At 36.1% G+C, this 18,798-nt stretch overlaps 1 protein-coding gene across 2 annotated transcripts in view; it reads left to right on the forward strand.

Moving 5' to 3' along the window:
- The window catches only part of PDCD6IP (programmed cell death 6 interacting protein), a 66,984-nt gene extending 50,674 nt beyond the window's left edge, over nucleotides 1–16,310 (forward strand). For both annotated transcript variants that reach the window (XM_021071622.1, XM_021071621.1), the window contains exons 13-18: nucleotides 928–1,176; nucleotides 1,521–1,655; nucleotides 2,803–2,897; nucleotides 9,982–10,105; nucleotides 11,547–11,764; nucleotides 12,772–16,310. In XM_021071622.1, coding sequence (XP_020927281.1) covers nucleotides 928–1,176; nucleotides 1,521–1,655; nucleotides 2,803–2,897; nucleotides 9,982–10,105; nucleotides 11,547–11,764; nucleotides 12,772–12,946 — 996 coding nt within the window. In that variant the 3' untranslated portion in view covers nucleotides 12,947–16,310. The remainder of the gene's footprint in view (nucleotides 1–927; nucleotides 1,177–1,520; nucleotides 1,656–2,802; nucleotides 2,898–9,981; nucleotides 10,106–11,546; nucleotides 11,765–12,771) is intronic.

Consider the following 18,798-nt stretch of genomic DNA (forward strand, 5'->3'; position numbering starts at 1 on the left):
CTTTCTCCACTTTCTTTTTGTGTGAGTATCCTTGGGGCGAGCAGAACAGGGAGCTTGGGGTTGCTATTCTCCCTGCTGGTTCTAGCAGAAGTATGAAGAGACGTGAGTGAACGGGGCCAGCTTGTAAGTGGTCTTGGAGGGCACTTGAATACTATGACACTATACTAGAGAAGGGAGTTTATGAATTGTGTGGACTGAATTTATGGGGAGTTTATGAACCCTGGACTGAATAAGAGAGGCTTCCTCCTTCTCTCCCAGGATATAAAATAAAGACGTGGTTTTCAGTTTTTTATCAGTCTCTCTCTTTGTTTATCTAGGGTGGTCTCTCCATGTATATATCTCTATCTCTGTTTTTATCTCTGTGTCTCTGTATATCTCTCTGTCTTGCTGTGTTGACAGAATAGCATCTACGTAGTTGACAAAGACATACCTTCCCCTACCTCTTAGTCCTGACAGGGAAGCAGTATAGTGTAGCAGGTTAACAGATTGGTTTTGGAGTTAGGCAAACTTAGGTCTCCAAGTTCACCTCTGTTCCTTAGTAGCTGTGTAACCTCAGACATGTTACTTAATTTTTTTTTTGAGATTCAGTTTATCTGTAGAATAGAGGTGTTAAATATATCCCTCATGGGTATTGTAAGGAATACATTAAATTATATTTGTAAGGTGTTGTAGAACAGTGCCTGGCACATAATAAATGTTCATTAAGTCATAGCTCTTGCTACTGTTATATTGCTGCTGCTCTTATAATATGAAACTGTTAAAGTACAGCATCTATATCTAATTAAATCTGATGTATAATTTATATTTGGGTCTCTGAGAAATCATTTCTCCCTAACCTAGGATGAAATTTTGTATATAATTCCCTTCTTGAAATTAGCTTCCATTTTTTTTGGTGATTAAACTAAGAGTTTTTAAAAAATTCTTTAGGTTGTAAGTGTCTTAAAATCCTTATTGACAAATCTTGATGAAGTAAAGAAGGAAAGAGAAGGGCTGGAGAATGACCTGAAATCAGTGAATTTTGACATGACGAGCAAATTTTTGACTGCTCTGGCTCAAGATGGTGTGATAAATGAAGAAGCTATTTCTGTTACTGAACTGGATCGAATCTATGGAGGTCTTACAACTAAAGTCCAAGAATCTCTAAAGAAACAGGAAGAACTTCTTAAAAATATTCAGGTGAAGTTTATATACTTTAATAATTTTTTTTTTTTAAATTACAGAAAGGATAAGCCAGGACTGAATCTTTGTCCATTTAGGATTGTTTTTTTGCAAGCATTACGTATTAGTAGAAATCTGTAAACATTATTGGTTATATTTTGATACCATTGAATTTGTGATATTTTTACTTAAGGAAAGATATGAAGTACTATCACTCCAAAAGGAATATATTAGGTAAATTTTTAGTATTTCTGCATGTAATTATATGTGATTTTCATAGTTAGAAAAGTATCATTACAAATGTTATAAGCTATATTAATTTGATAAGTAAACACAGCTGCATAAATCTTTCTTTTAACAAGGTCTCACACCAGGAATTTTCAAAAATGAAACAATCTAACAGTGAAGCCAACTTAAGAGAAGAAGTTTTGAAGAACTTAGCTACTGCATATGACAACTTTGTTGAACTTGTAGCTAATTTGAAGGAGGGCACAAAGGTATGAAGCACAAAAGAAATAAGAGCTCACTCACCAGTGTGAATGTGAAAACAGTTTGGGGAGTTAATTGATGTTTCTAGTTGGACCAAATAATTTTTTGTCTCAAATTTCTTAGCTTTAATGATTTTTGCCCCTGAGAGCTTTGTTATAAGTGGGAGGAAGTTTAGTGAAGGTAGCAGTATTTCATGGGAACTTTGAAGAATAAATTTTATATTTCACCAGGCAGTGTAGGGTGTAGGCAATCCAGGTAGCAAAAATTGGCACAGAGGTGTCAAAAATCAATGATACTTTGTTGGGGAATAGAAAGTTGGTCATTTTGAGTGAATTATGAGGGAATAGGAGTAGTTAAAGCTGAAATGTGATGGGGAAGGGGGTGGGTATGGCTTTTATATTCTGTGTTGATGGTTAGGATGAGAATAAATTTGTGATCTGCCTCTTCTCATCTTGTATACTCAATATGATTAAATATTTTCTTGCCTTTCCTTTAAATAGTTTAGGGAAGCACTTATATTTGTTTTTACCAGTTACTTTGTTTTTGAAGGGAACAAGTGATTTTTAAGTTTTTCAAATCCATAATTTCTTTTGGTACTTTAACGATTACTTAATAAAGCTATCTTGATGTAAATACAGTAGATATGTCACACTCTCTGAGGAGCACATAGTAATACTGCAAAGCCTTCCATAGAGAAAGGATGGTAAAATACCATTTTAATTTTGTTTAAAATATTTTGTTGAAATAGATAAGAAGAGAAAACTCTCCAGAGAGCCTTTGGAAATTCTTCTGAGGTTTTCTGAAATGATGCCTGCATTTCTGAAGTGAATGTGCAAACCTGATACTTCTACCTAAATAGTCTTAGTATCTTTACTAAGTAGTTGACTTTTCTGTAGGAATTGAGAACACGTTCACGATTATCCGTCTTTTCACTGTTGGTGACAGAACTCTCTAAAGGCAATTTTGTTATTTTAATTTTCTTAGGAAATCTTAGGTCGTATTTAACCTTAAGTTACTGAACTAAGTAATATGACCGTGTCTTTTGCAGAGTTTACCTTTAACCATTGTTGACAAATGAGCTTTAGATTTTGTTCCTCTTAGATTAAAAAAATTGTTCTTTTTTTTAAATTACTTGTGCTTGTTCTTTGCTTATAGTTTTACAATGAACTGACTGAAATGCTCGTCAGGTTCCAGAACAAATGCAGTGATATAGTGTTTGCACGGAAGACAGAAAGAGATGAACTCTTAAAGTAAGTTTCTTTGTGATGAAATTGTAGTTTTGAAGTATTTTTCTATTTTTCTTTTAAAGAATTATGTTCCTGCCACCTCTTAAAGAAAAATCATATGTGGAGACTTTTGTGGTGACTTGGCAGTTGAAGTAACAATTTCCTTCCTTTCCTCTGTGGTGTTTTACACAACAACAAACAAATAACTGCATGATCTGAGAACAAAAGGATGAAAAGGAGTGTAAAGTCTGGACATAGGAAGTACAATGATGTCACAGAAATGATAACAGAACAGTTCAGGGTGATAAATCTCATGAAATGCCATTAAATATAAGCAGTTTACCCTGAAGTGGCAAGTAGGTTCCTTTCATGAAACTAGAGGTACAGAACATGAGGAAGACAGGGTGAGGTGAATAGCTCAGAAAACATCAGCAAAATCACTTTCTGAAGGAGCCTACTGAGAAAGCTAGGTGAGTAACATAGGTTTCATTCTGTGCTGAATAATCAACAGAGTTGACACAGTATCGATACACAGATACAGTATTCATTGAGGTGAGAAACAGAATAAAATTTTGTAAAACCTAATAGATGAAGAACATTCACCAGAGTAATATTGTTACAGAACAGATGACAATTCTGAATGTTTTCATGGATTAAAAAAAAAAAAAGTTAGGAAGCAGCCGCTTTAAGGATCACCACAAACAGAAATGTCAGAACTCAAGGAGGGTGGTAAGAAAACTGGAAGTGATAAAATGTGAGGTGTCAGGATTCAGAAACAAGTAGGAGAGAAGAACAAAGCCATCAGGGATTTAAGGTGAAATGAGGAAGAGCAAAGACTAGACAGTGAAGAAAACAGAGGAGCACAGAGTAGAGAAGAAATAAAAGAAAAACTAAAGTTAGGAAAGAATTACAAAGGATTAGAGAAAGTGGGCAAAGAAGATCCAATATATTTAAAACTGAATTCCCTTCAAAGAAGAAAAATCAAAACAGTGAACAGAACAGATATTTAATGATATTATTCAAGAACATTTTCCTAAACGTAAGTGAAAGCTTGTTGAAAGGGTATATGATATGGTCAGGAAAAATGATCAGGAACTGTCAGCACCAAGGCTATATAAATTTATTAGCTTTAAAAGATGGTGCCAGAATCTTAAGGTAGTCAGGCAAAAAGATCAAGTCAGCTTATAAAAAGGTGAAAAAAATGTAGGCTGGCAGCATTGCATGCTAGAAGAGAGTGGAGTGATCACTGTTGGAACTCAGGGAAAGCAAATATGAACCAAAGGTTTTGTATCCATTCAAACTGTCCTTCAGGTGTGTACAGAGCCATGTGTTTATCAGTAATGAACATAAAGAATCTGGAGACAACTATTCTCAGGAGCCTTTCTTGAGCCCTCCAGACGACCGGATCATTATTCTTGTCTCTGTCCGTGTTTAAACAGTTTTCCATAGAAGAGGTAGGAGAAGTTAAGAGTTTCTTCCTTCCACCCTCAAGAAAGAGCAGGGCCAGTTGTTTTTGGTTTTTCTGCTAAACTTTTAAAAAACAGTTAACTAGAATGCTTTTTAAATGGTTCTAGAGGCCAAGAAACAAAAACCAAAAATACCCCTCCAAACTAGTCTTACTGATAAGAAAATCTGATGAAGATATAAGCAAGTTTTCAGACCAGTTTCATTTTATGAATATGGATATGAAATTTCTTTTTTTTTTTTTTTGTCTTTTGTTGTTGTTGTTGTTGTTGTTGTTGCTATTTCTTGGGCCGCTCCCATGGCATATGGAGGTTCCCAGGCTAGGGGTCGAATCGGAGCTGTAGCCACCAGCCTACGCCAGAGCCACAGCAACGCAGGATCTGAGCTGCGTCTGCAACCTACACCACAGCTCACGGCAACGCCGGATCGTTAACCCACTGAGCAAGGGCAGGGACCGAACCCGAAACCTCATGGTTCCTGGTCGGATTCGTTAACCACTGCGCCATGACGGGCACTCCCTGAAATTTCTAAATAAAAAACTTGTCATTGACATTCTTCAGTATGTTTATAAGGAGCCACAGCCAAAGGGGAGGAACCAGTCAGTACTATATTGATTGGTTCAATATTTTTACATCTAAGGAGAAAAAGATTCTCTTCATAGAGGGGGAAAAAGCATGAGAACATATTCTGGTACTCAATAAAATAGGAATTGATGGATACTTCCTTAACATGGAAATATATGTGTGTATGTGTGTGTGTGTGTGTGTGTGTGTGCATATGTGTGTGTTTTTTTTCTTTATATCTGTATAAAATTCAGCTTCATGGTTAATGGAGAAATATTATAAACATTCCCTATAAAGACAAATGCCCACTATCAACAATATTATTTAATATTGTATTGGTAGTAGCAACGAGCACCATTAGACAAGAGAAAGAAATTAGAGATATAAAAATTAGAAAAGAGTTTTTCTGGTGGCTCATTGGGTTAAGGATCCCGTGTTGTCATTGCGGAGGCTCAAGCTGTAGCATGGGTTCAGTCCCTGGCCTGGGACCTACCACATGCCATTGACATGGTCAAAAATAATAATTAAAAACAAAACAGGAGTTCTTCCTGTGGCCCAGTGGGTTAAGACTGACTGTGGTGGCTTGGGGTGCTGTGGAAGTGTGAGTTCAATCCCTGGCCCAGCATAGTGGGTTAAAGGATTCGGTGTTGCCATATCTGTAGCTCAGATTCAGTCCCTGGCCCAGGAACTTTCATATGCTGCGGGTGCAGCCATAAAAATAAATAAATAAATCAGTAAGTAAGTAAATAAATAAAAAACCAAAAACTGAACTCCCTTGTGGTACAGTGGGTTAAGGATCCAGTGTTGTCACTTCAGTGGCATGGGTTACTGCTGTGGCACAAGTTTGTGCCATGGGCACAGCCAAAAATTGCAAAGGATTAGGTAAAACTGTCACCACTTACAGATTTTGATTGTACGTCTTTTTATTTTTTTTATATTTTTGTCTTTTTGCCATTTCTTGGGCTGCTCCCGCGGTAAATGGAGGTTCCCAGGCTAGGGGTCCAATCAGAGCTGTAGCTGCCAGCCTACAACAGAGCCACAGCAACTTGGGATCCAAGCCGCGTCTGCAACCTACGCCACAGTTCACGGCAACACTGGATCCTTAACCCACTGAGCAAGGCCAGGGATCGAACCCACAACCTCATGGTTCCTAGTCGGATTCGTTAACCACTGAGCCATGATGGGAACTCCTATGATTGTACATCTTGAAAACCCAAAAGAGTCAACCTCCAAACTCTGCAAATAATGAAAGAATTATTACTCTGAAGATAAGTGTTTATGAAAATGTTTTGTAGAATTCAGTAGCTTTTAATGTTATTAAAAACACATAGACGATATAATGGTTCCTACTTGGATTCTTTAACCACTGAGCTACAGTAGGAACTCTGAGGGGGAAACTAATTTACCACATATTAAAATATATTGAATCATGGGGGTACTGGTACATGATGAGACTAAAGACGGAATAGAAGATAGAAATAGATTCAAATACATGTGTAAATTTAGTGTAAAAAAGATCCTAAGTTGTTCATTAGAAGTTAGAGACAAGTGCCTAACCATTTAGAAAACAGAAGTTATTCTTATATCAAAATAACTTCCAAATGGATCCTACTTGAAATGTATAAAAGGAAATGTGACATCTAAAAGAGAACATGAGAAAATTTAATAAAGCTGAAATGGGAAGGGTCTTTGTAACTCTGACTTAAAATCCAGAAGCCATTTAAAAAAGAAAGGAGTAAGTTCATCATAACATGATAAGCAGGGTCAAAATGTAATAAACTGAGGAAAACGTGTTGAAACATGTTTATGGGCAAAAGGCAAATTTACCTTTTTTACAAAGAACTTTATAAAGAGTTCCCATTGTAGCTTAGCAGGGTAAGAACCTGACTATTATCTATGAGGATGTGGGTTCAATCCCTGGCCTTGGTCAGTGGGTTGAGTGTCCCTTGTTGCCATGAGCTGTGGTGTAGGTAATGGCTCAGATCCTGCGTTGCTGTGTCTGTGTGGCTGCAGCTCCAATTTGACCCATGGCCTGAGAACTTATATATGCCATGGGTGTGGCCCTAAAAAAAAAACCCCAAAAAACTCCTGGATGTTAATGAAGAAGGAAAAAAACCCCAGTAGAAAACTTGGCAAAGGATGTGAGCAGAAATTCTGCAAATGAACTGTAAGTGGTTCTTAAGCATATGAAAAAAATACCTATCCTCATTCAATATAAAATAAATACCAATTAAAATTACTCTAAAATAACATTTTTCAGATTGGCAAAAACTTGGAAGTTAGAGAACATGCTGCTTTTTTAGCACACATGGGACAGTCCTCTAGTGGGACCTGGAAAGGTCTGGATTACAAATTGTACAGCTTTTAATCTAGCTATTCTGCTTTTGAGAATTTATTCTGACAGCATATTAGACTATGCTAGAAATGACATACTCGTGAGTAAATTTATTTCTAAGTTGCTTGTATCAGTAAAATAATAGAAACAAATGAAATGTCCAGGGCTGGTGAAATAAATAAAGGTAGATCTGTATAGTGAAGTATATGCAGCTATAGTTAATGGTGAAAGAGAAAAGTAAGATACAGAACAATGTGTAATTTTATGTAAAAAGGGAGAAGATAAAAATAGGCATCGAACTGGTTTATTTCAGATAAGGGGGAAGCTTTGGATAGATTCATAAGAAATAAAGAATAATGGTTGTCTGTGGGAGTGAATGGTGGGTTGAGAATTGTAGAGTGGTCTGTCACTTTTTAGTTTTTGAATCAAGTGAATGAGTATATTACCTTTTCAGAAAGTTGATCTAAATAATTAAAAGGGTTTTATATATTTTTTATAGTCACAACCAAGTGGTCTTATTTTTCAGATTGTGTCCATACCCCTGGCCTTTTTTTTTTTTTTTTTTTTCTTTTTTGGTGAGCTGTAGAACCCTTTATTCAAACTCAGTCTTGCAGAGAAGCTCAGTTTGTGAAACATAAAAATGATTTGTGATTTAACAGCTTTGATTTATATAATTAGTAAGTGACTGGGAAATTTGCATTTGTCCTGTAAATGTGTTATTTACTGCAACCATCTGTAGAGTTTATCAAAGGAAAAAGATTGTTATGTTTTATATGCTTTAAAATATAATTATGCATGTTAGATATTGTATTTATGTTTAAATATACTCGAATGTCAGAATAATTATAATTAATAGTTATAGTAAGTATATAAAATTTAAAATTTAAATGTAATGAAATATATTTAATATAAAAAGTATTTTATAAATATATAAATATATATGGAAAGTTATATGTAATATTTATATTTTATATTATTTTAATATTTAAAATATATTTAAAATATATGTAATTATATTTTATATAATATAAAATATAAAAATATAAAATATGTATTTATAATTATGTATTATATTATAAGTATATTTATGTGATATATTAGATACTTCAAAATCTGACCTTTTCAAGTTTTAATATTATTAAAACAGTTTACAAGCATTTATTGCAGATTTACGGACATTAAGAAGTAGTTTTGATTTCTTGATGAATGTATGTTAGTTTTCTTTATATATGGAATGTCTAATTGTCCAATCTTGGCGGGTGTTTTTGAATGTGGAAATGTGGTCTGGGAATCTCTGGGAATTGCTGTTAATTGTTACATCAGGACAGTAGGTGCTGTTGCAGGCACTTTGGGACATGTCATATTTACTGCTGTGTGTATGACAGTCAGTACAGTGAGAAGTTGATGATACTTTAGGGTTTTGTTCAGTGAGATTTTGGGATGGATCCCAATTTACTGTTAGAGGAGACTTTAAAATATAAAAAATTGGGGTTCCCATTTTGGCTCAGCAATAACGAATCTGATCAGTATCTCTGAGGATGTGGGTTCAATGCCTGGCCTTGCTCAGTTGGGTTAAGGATCTGGTGTTGCCGTGAGCTGTGGTGTAGGTCGCAAACTCAGATTCCATGTTGTTGTGGGTTTGGTGTAGGCTGGTGGCTGCAGCTCTGATTCTGTCCCTAGCCTGGGAACTTCTGTATTCTGCAGGCATGGCCCTAAAAAGCAAAAAAACCCACAAAAACCATATGTATATATAATTTTTTAATACTATATTTTAATGGCCCTTTCATCATCGACCTTTAATGAATTTACCTTAATAATAGATTATGAGGTATCTTTTAACATAAAATAACTCACTGCCACATTTTGAATATCTTCAGAAAGTTTTCATCAAGACATTTGCACAGTGGTTAACTTTTTCACTTGTTTTCTGTAACCACTTATATGATACAGTGATTAAAATATTAGTGGGGTGACTGAACAGTTGTAGTTTTCTGATAATTTTTATATTATTGCCTTAGGAGTTTCTCATCTAGGGGATGAGGGCAGTCTTGTAGGATCACTTGCTAGTTTGACATGTTCCTTACTCTAGCTGTAACTATGATCTCAGAAAAGGTTTACCTTTTTTATCCCCTTAGTCTTCAGAAATAGAATAAGAACTAGTTTTGATTTTACTTTATTGAACAAATATTTTATTTGTTGTAAAAATGTATGTTCAACTTTAGTACTGTGTTCACTACATATAAACTTTAGGCATTTGAAGAAAGAAGTAGTGATATCACTTTCTAAGTGATAGTTAAAATTGTTTTTCAAATACAAACCTTGAAAACAAGAGTTCTAATATATTACAGTAATTTATCTTATCACCAGCCCATGAATCTGCAGTGTTCTCTAAATATAATTGTGAGAACTAACTTTATTTAATAGTAGGAAGAAAGAAGATTTCAGTTATTTCTAGTCAAGAACAGAAATGAATATTTTAAAATACCACCATTGGGAGTTCACTGGTGGTGCAGCAGGTTAAGGTTCTGGCGTTGCCACTGCTGTGGCTCTGGTCACTTCTGTGGTGTGGGTTTGATCTCTGGCCTGGGAACTTCTGCACGCTGCAAGCATGGCCAAAACAAAAATCTTTGTTTTGAGTCTATTTTCTGTGTTTCATGAAGAAAAGAAAGTAAGAAAAAGATCTGGTATTTTGTATCTATTGGTTTTCAGCACTGTGTTAATTTTTAACACTATGGTCTTTAATAAGGGACTTGCAACAAAGCATTGCCAGAGAACCCAGTGCACCTTCAATTCCTACCCCGGCCTATCAGTCCTCTCCAGCAGGGGGACACACGCCAACTCCTCCGACTCCAGCACCGAGAACCATGCCGGTCAGTAAGCAACCATGTTTTTTAAATGGAAGTTTTATTTTAAATGGAAGTTTTACGTTCGTGATAGCTTGTTTGCTGTAAAGGATAAAACAGACTTTATAGGAATTCCCTGGGGGGCTTAGTGGGTTTAAGGATCGGGCATTGTCACTGCTGTGGCTCGAGACGCTGCTATGGCACAGTTTTGATCCCTGGGAACTTCCCCTGGCTGTGGGCATAACTTAAAAGCAACAGAAAAAGAAACAGAATCTACATGGTAGAGGTCTAGTGATCACCACTTTCATCAGATGATCAGCCTTCTCATTTTTGTAGTATAAAGAGTACAGCATCACACATGAATTCTTACCCCAAAACATTCAACTTAAGTCTTTAGAACCAACTTGCAGTTTACAGCAAATACAGTGATAAAGTTAGGTTGTGCCATTAGGAAACACTTGGACAATCTAGAACTTGGACATTCTGTGAGATACTTGGCTTGATCTTTTCTAAAAGCAGACATAATAGACAGAAAAAAATTGCTGAGGGGCATAGTCTAGATTAAAAGAAAGGAACGATTCCTAATAATCAAATGCAGTACATGAATCTCAGTTAGATCTTGGTTCATAAAAACACCTAGAAGAGTTTTTTTTCTGGAAAGTAGAAATCTTGAATGTGGAGTAGATACTCAGTGATATTAGAGAATAATTATTAATTTTCTGAGGGTGAAATGGTATTGTGATTATGTTGGATAATATCAGGACTTGTATACTGAAGTCTTTATGGCTGGTGTCCTGAAGTTTGCTACTTAACTTGTAAATGGTTCTGTCAGTATATAAATATATGAATATATGGATATAGCTATAGATAAAGCAGATATGGCCAAATGTTAATAACTAATGAATTTAATTGGTAAATGTGATTGTTTATAGTAGTAGTCTTTTAAGTTTTCTAGTGTTTGAAAATATTCATATAAAAAATCATGGGGCCAGGAGGAGATTACAGTAATAAACTGTACCTTATCTGCTCCTTCCCCCAGCCTGCCTCAAATGTCTAACCATTGTTGGAAGCATTAATGAGCAGTAGATGATTAAATATTAGGCATCAGGGAAAAGAGCAGTGGCTGTGGGGTATCCACAGACTGGAGAATTGTTTTCAGTTATGGTACATCTCTAGAGTAATAAGCCCACATTTAAGAATGGAAGTTATGGAGTTCTCCTGTGGCTCAGTGGGTTAAGGACCTGGCATTGTTACTGCTGTGGCTTGGGTTGCTGTTGGGGCACGGATTTGATTCCTGGCCCACGAACTTTCGCATGCTGTGGGCACAGCCAGAAAGGAAAAAAAAAAAAAATTAGAAGTGTATTTGGTTGAATTCTAGAGTGACTCACACACCCTCCTTTATTTTAATTAATGGCAATTTGACAGAAATATGACACATTTTGTAGTCACTGATGACTCTTTCTTATAGCCTACTAAGCCCCAGCCCCCAGCCCGGCCTCCACCTCCTGTGCTTCCAGCAAATCGAGCTCCTCCTGCTACTGCTCCAGCCCCAGCCCAAGCTCCAGCTCCAGCTCCAGCCCCAGCAGGCACTGGGACCACTGCACCAGCTCCATCACAGACTCCTGGTTCAGCTCCCCCTCCACAGGCCCAGGGACCCCCGTACCCCACCTATCCAGGGTATCCTGGGTAAGGCTGAAACTTTGTATATCCAATGAGTTAGCTAATTTTTCTAGCTCTGGTTAATCTTTTAAGAACAGGGGTACCCATTCTGTGAATGGAGGTGTAATGAATTATGAAATAATGTCATAGTCACTTTATTTAAGTAGTTGAATGACCATTTCCCAGGCTTATTTAATGTGTTTTTAGTTTTTACATATTGGGCTTATATTAAGTATATCTCCTGTATGGAATTCAGAATGTATTTCCTTCATCGTCTTTATTTAGGTGATAAACAGGTAGGTGCCCTTTCTGAGCTTAGAATAGCAAGATTGATAAGGCCTTGTTTATATACATATACTTTGAATTCTTGATATTCTGATCAACTCTTGAATAGAAATCTAATTATGGCATGTGCTTTCTTAAAGATCAGCTTTCTTTGTGATAATTCTTTTAATCTTAAAAATCCAGACATTTAACTTCCCTTTAAGATGTCTTCCAAACTTTACTTAGCAATTACATTTTATCTTCTAAATAGTAAAACTTCATAAGTAGTAAATTTGTGAGCATTACAGTGAACATTGAATCTTGTGAAACATTAAAATGAAGGGTCTCTGGGGAGCTCCCTGTTGGTTTAGTGGCTTAAGGATCCAGTGTTATCACTTTTGTGGCGTGGGTTCAATCCCTGGCCCAGGAAGTCTGCATGCCACAGGTGCAGCCAAAAAAAAAGGGGGGAGGGTTTCTGTTTTTATTCCTTGTTTATAGTTGAATATTTAGTCCTCTTTCCTTCAGTAATCTGATTTTCTGGGTAGTATTAAATACTTGGTTTTCTTTCATATCATTTAGTAATAGGATAGAACACTTTTCTCTAGCCAAGTACCTTGAAACAGCTGTTTTTTTTCTCTACTGTTCTTTAATAGACTAAGAAATAGAAAAAAATGGCCTTCTTGAAAACATTTTGTTTTAGATTATTATATGTTTCATTTTCTAGTGTTTGACTTACCAATGCAGTTTTTTTGTGTTCTTCTTCCTATCAGGTATTGCCAAATGCCCATGCCCATGGGCTATAATCCATACGCATACGGCCAGTATAACATGCCATATCCACCAGTGTATCACCAGAGCCCTGGACAGGCTCCTTACCCAGGACCCCAGCAGCCTTCATACCCTTTCCCTCAGCCCCCACAGCAGTCTTACTATCCACAGCAGTAATATGTCAGCTCAGAAGCTCAGCTGGTTCAGTTCAAAGGGAAAGAAATACCATCCCTGCAATAAATGTACTAAACTCTACGCTCTGGTTAATATAACATACTCTACTATACCGAATGCAGTGTATAATTTCTGTCTGCGGCTAAAAGCTGTGCCCCAGTTCCACATTTGATTGCACATGTGAGATTTGCTGCTGTTGCAGTGTAAACACTAGGTATAATAGGATTTGAAATAAATTACACTATGGTTCATAAAAGTTGAAAATGAGAAATTAAACCCACACTTGAAATGTTTGAAATTATTATGTCTGCATAAGACATGATTGGAAAATCAGTTACTTACAATGATGGTTTAAGTACTGATATTCAAGAAAACTCAGTTTTCTTTCTCTTTTTTGGTTTATTGATTTGGTCTAATTTTCATTATGCTATTTTGCATAATCAAAACATTGTAAATCTTATAATTTAAAAATAAATTCCTTAAGAACAGTTGTCATTGTTATGTTTTGTCATTGATTCTCATTACTGTCTAATTTCTTTCTGATATTAGTCTCTCATTTTATATGTACATAAGTTGAACAGATACCGTGTTAAGTGCATGATTAGTACAAGTTAATAGGTTCAAGTACATTTTATAGGCAAACCAAAAGAATAATACCGTAATTTATCTTTCATATGCTGATGAGTAATTTTGACATTTATTTTGAAAAATCCTATAATGTGGAATAAACACAATTGCTACCAAAGATTCTTCAAATAAATATGTGTATTTAATGTTTTATTATTAGCTTCTCCAAGAAATGGATACAAATTCTGGTAATATTTTTTTTTCTTTTTTCATGACCTGGTTAAAATAAATACATGTCACTAATAATGTAATGGAATTTGTTTGAAGAAAATTTACTGTACCCTTCAATTCCTTTTTCTCACCTTAATGTCCTAGCCTAGTAACATTTAATGCACAATGTGTATGAATAGATGTAAACCCTTTCATTTTTATGCTCCGAAAAGATCAGACTATTTTATAATTCAGGGAGTGCACAAAACAGTTGTTGGGAGCACATGCCAATTCTGGAATAGGCTGTGTATTTAATACTAGTCTCTGCTGTTAGGATAACTCATCACTGTATAAACTTCAGTGAGGCTTGCCTAGTGGAATGCATAGATATGCATCATGGAATGAGAAGAGAAAGGAATGAGTTGCCTGATGTCACAGTCAGATCTGTGCTGTGTGAGGTTCATTTCTGAATACACCAGAGCAGATTTCCAATGAATCTGTTTATTTTTCCCATTTTAACACTGACCTTTCCTTGCCATGTTGTTTCCTTTAAATAATATACTGTTAGTTGGTCTGCTTCTGTTTTCATTTTGACAGTTTGGGTTTATCTTTTAAATGTTGGACTGAAGGTGTGATTGTAAAGGGAGTGAATTGGTTTAAAATATATGTATACTTTAAAAAATCTTTGTTGTTATATGTAGAAAACTTGAAGGCATGCTACTTCAATATAAATAACTTTTACATAGAATACAGAAATTGGTTTAAAGTTGAGTAGTTAAAACCTTGGTAAACTATTTTTACATATTATAGCTAAGTTTTATTAATGTGGAAACATCAGAGTGTGACATGGGCTTGTTTGACTCTTGTGTAAATGGCATTTAAATTCCTCATTCGTATCACTCAAGGTATTATTAGTAACATGAGATACTCAGTGAGATTAGGGGCATTCTAAATTGCCAGTTTATAATTCTCACTAATGCAGAAAAAAACAAAAAACAAAAGTGGCCTGAATATTCTCTTGGGGAAAGAAGACACCAAAGAAAAGAGTAAGTGCATCTGAGGGCCAAGAGAGGTTACCAGGCCATTTGGCCCATTGCCTGTGCTGAGCTAGGCCTCCTCTCAGAGAATCATGGGAAGGTTGGACAGAATCTTTAGGGAAGGAGTCTCCCCAGGCGCCAGGGCCACCTCCCCAGCACACCCAACTTGCTCAACTCGTTAGCAAACCCAGGCCCATTCCCTCTTGTCAGTTCATTCATCCTTTGATGAGTTGTTTGGGGATGCCCTCTTGGTCACCTGTGTTTAGGTACAGATGACCAAATTCATGCAGCTTGATTGCCGACTCTGTCTTCAGAGGGCCATCTCATTTCATTAAGGTGGCTCATGGAAAGAAGTTTCTCTTGGGTCTATTTTGCATTCTGGCAAACAAGAAGGAAGCCCTCACTGGGATTATTTTTGTCACCAAACTTTTATTCCTTTGCTTAACTTTTTATATTCCACAAAATACCCTAAAAAGTCGTTATGTGTAATGTGTAATGCTTTGCATTTAGAGGTATGAGAGTGTCACTCTGGCTCAGGTGTATTGTAATAATGTTTATAATTAGGCTTTTAGATTATCTTCCTAAGCTAAAGAAAGGACACTATTCTTATGTTTATTTATGTTGGGCTTTGGAATACTATTTTGAAATGACCTATACTTGAAGTGATGAAGCTCTGTGTAGATGAGCTGGTCTGAAGTGGGGGAAAAAAAACTAACTTCTTTTATTTCTTATTCCTAGTTGGAGACAGTTGGCTTGACTTCTCTGTCTGGTGTAACGTACTGGTCTACTCCTGTGCCCCTTGGTCTTTGTTCTCATTTAAGAAAAATAGTCATATGTCACTGTGTACCCAACTTCTTTGCAATTTATAATCTCCTCCTCCCCAAATCTAAGTAATCACAGAAAAGAAGATTTCACAGAGCCGTCTGTCCCTGATTTTCTATCCCAGTCAGCAGCCTTTCTGGTCAAAGCAGATTTAAAAAATGTTTTCCATTAGAGCTTTACAGTTTGCAAAAGTGCTTTGTGGACGTTTTCTAAACATGGCAAAATACAGTTTGTTAATTAGGTTTCAATTGGCTAATGGGGAATTTTTCTTTTTTTTAATGATCCAGTATATCTTGGAAGAATCTTGCTGCAACCCAATGGCATCTCCCCCCCTCCCCTTTGGACACTTCTGCAATTATTAGTTGATTCACAGTACAAAACAGGATACAAAGTAGGAGGAAAACAGTGCTATAGCATTATAATTACTAGTTAAAAATAGACTTTAGAACTAAGTGGTTGATTATAAGATTTACATGGAAAGCAAAGAAGGAAAAATTATATTTTTAAAGAAAAAGAGAATATTCAGGCTTTATTTCTGGTATGAAGTTTATATTTTTAAAAAAATCCTATATTATCACACCAGAGATTTTAGATTTCTTTTCTGGTTACAAGCATTGCTGGTAGTTGGATTATATTTTTATTGTATTCATTTCTCTTAGGGGGAAAATTGTAAAGAAAACAAAAGGTTCCAGATGAAATGTATCCTAGAAATAAAAGTTGAAAGATTCTTACTTCCTTGTAGTATGAATTCTTATTTAAAGTGTTTATCCTTCAGCTTTTATATTTCTATAAACTCTTTAACAGTGGATTGGGAAATTAAGAACTACCCACTTTGACTAACTGTATGAGATAAAAAGAACACAGTGTTGTTTAAATGTTTTCTTATAGCTGTTCAACCCTATAAATTGACCGTAGTTTTCATCACTTATGATTTGACCCAGACCTTTCAAATGAATAATCTCTTCGTCAGGTGTCATTTTGGGCGTTAATTTTTGGAAATGTTTGGCAATATTACCACATTCAGTCGAGCAGGGAAAAGGGGGAAGGTTCAAGGTGTTTGCTTCTTAAAACATATTATTTTCTTCCTACTCCCATGTTTTATGGTCAGATGCAGCTATTTTACTATGTACCTCAGAATATACAATTTTTCAGAGGTGTCAATTTTCTATGTCTTTCAAATATGTGGAAGTTGAACAAACTAGCTCTAGGAATGAATCGATAGTCAAATCCTTGTATACATTTAAAGTATATAACTACTTGGCATAGTTAAATCTTTGTTTTCATTTACTGGCCTCTGGATTGGAGAGTAGAGTTCTCACTGAAGGGCTTGGGAACCTAGTCATGTGGGTGGAGGGACATCGGGGACCTAAGGAACCCTCTCAGGAACTTGGGCTCAGCTGCAGCTGAAGGACAGTGAGGAGTTCTACATGTCAGGGCTGTGTCAGTTTATGGCCGAATGGTGGGTGGATTGACCTGGGCACTGTTTATGAGCAGATGTGAACTTGCTTAGAGCCTGCACACTAGAGAGCCCAAGGCCCCTGCTAACCAGGGTCCCCTTCTACTGACCAGTCTTGCCTTTGTAATTATTTCATCTGGAGCTCAACCACATCAGCCTTAGCACTCTGCCCACAAGGGCCCCTGGTTCCTGTCAGCTTTGTGGCTTCTAATTTCCTTGTTGCTTAGAAGCTGCTTAGTTCTTTTTCAACCAATGACACCCAAATGATAGAGGTGAATAGATTCAAGTCTTTTACCTTTGTGTTTCTTTTTATTATTTATTTATCAAGTATCACAGTGTTTATTGATATGTACAAGTATATAAAATCAGGGCATGACCATGACTTGATAAATTAAGTAGACTTAATTTCAATAAGAGGGACCAATTCAAAATCTCACCATTTGTTTCACACCCGCAATCATATCAAGGGCATTTACGATCTTTCAAAACTGATGAGAGCTACTGTGTTCTATTGATATCATGGTTCCCTATTATTTTTTTATGTGTGTGTCTTTTTGCCTTTTCTAGGGCCACTCCTGCAGCATATGGAGGTTCCCAAGCTAGGGGTCTAATCAGAGCTTTTGCTGCTGGCCTACGCCAGAGCCACAGCAACGCGGGATCCAAGCCATGTCTGCGATCTACACCACAGCTCACAGCAATGCCAGATCCTTAACCCACTGAGCAAGGCCAGGGACCAAACCCACAACCTCATGGTTCCTAGTCGGATTTGTTAACCACTGCACCACAAATAATAACTGGCTCAACACTGGCTCTGTACTTACTGGTTCTAAGGACTGTACTGAGTCTTTAAATAATAATTCATTTGTTGCAGAAGAACCTTATGAAACATACTACTTTTATCCACTTGTGCAAGTAAACCATGTTTCTTTTAAACTTGCCCAGGCTCAAGGATATTAAAATCTAGCACATAAAGCCCATTACTAGAGGTAGAAATACAGGCAATATACTCTTAGGGCAACAACTATCAATTACAGTTAAGAATTTGTGTTTCTTTTTATGCTTTTTGAAATTTGTAACTTTTAATCTCGACATACGTTGAAGCCATGTGACTTATAACTATGCCAAGTATTGTGAACATGAAGTGACCCTTTTTTTTTCACTTTTTAATGTATTTTATTATTAATATCACTTTTTTTTCTAGATGCCTTAGCATTTTTCTCATAATCTAATAGGTAAGTTTAATTTACATCTTTGTTAAAATTATATGATCTTGTGACATTTTGTGTGGAAGAGGTATTTTGTTCTTTCTCTTTCCTTTTCCTGTCTTTCATTGCTTGGGCCATATTTTCTTTTTTCTTTTTTTAGTTATTTGGAACACTAATCCTCTATTTTCTTCCCTCCCATCCTCAGCTAAGTCTTTTCTTTTTCTTATGTGTATTTGTAGACAGGGTTTGGGCCTATATTGTTTTTTGTTTTGTTTTCTTTTGGTTTTGGTCATGCCCACAGCATGCAGAAATTCTCAGGCCAGGAGTTGAACCCGTGCCACAGCAGTGACAACACTGGATCCTTAACCCACTGAGCCAACCTGGGAAGTCCTGCTGGACTTATGTTATTATTAATGTATTATTATTCTTACATTATGATATTCTGAATGTCAGCTTGGTTGCTTCTAGTTTTTGTTGACTGAATCAAGCTATGTGCTGCACATTTTTGCATTTTTCTCCCAGATTCTGGCTCTAGTGGCTTCAGTGCCCAGTAACCTG

Source organism: Sus scrofa, chromosome 13, assembly GCF_000003025.6.
Source record: "Sus scrofa isolate TJ Tabasco breed Duroc chromosome 13, Sscrofa11.1, whole genome shotgun sequence".
NCBI classification, from domain to species: Eukaryota; Metazoa; Chordata; class Mammalia; order Artiodactyla; family Suidae; genus Sus; species Sus scrofa.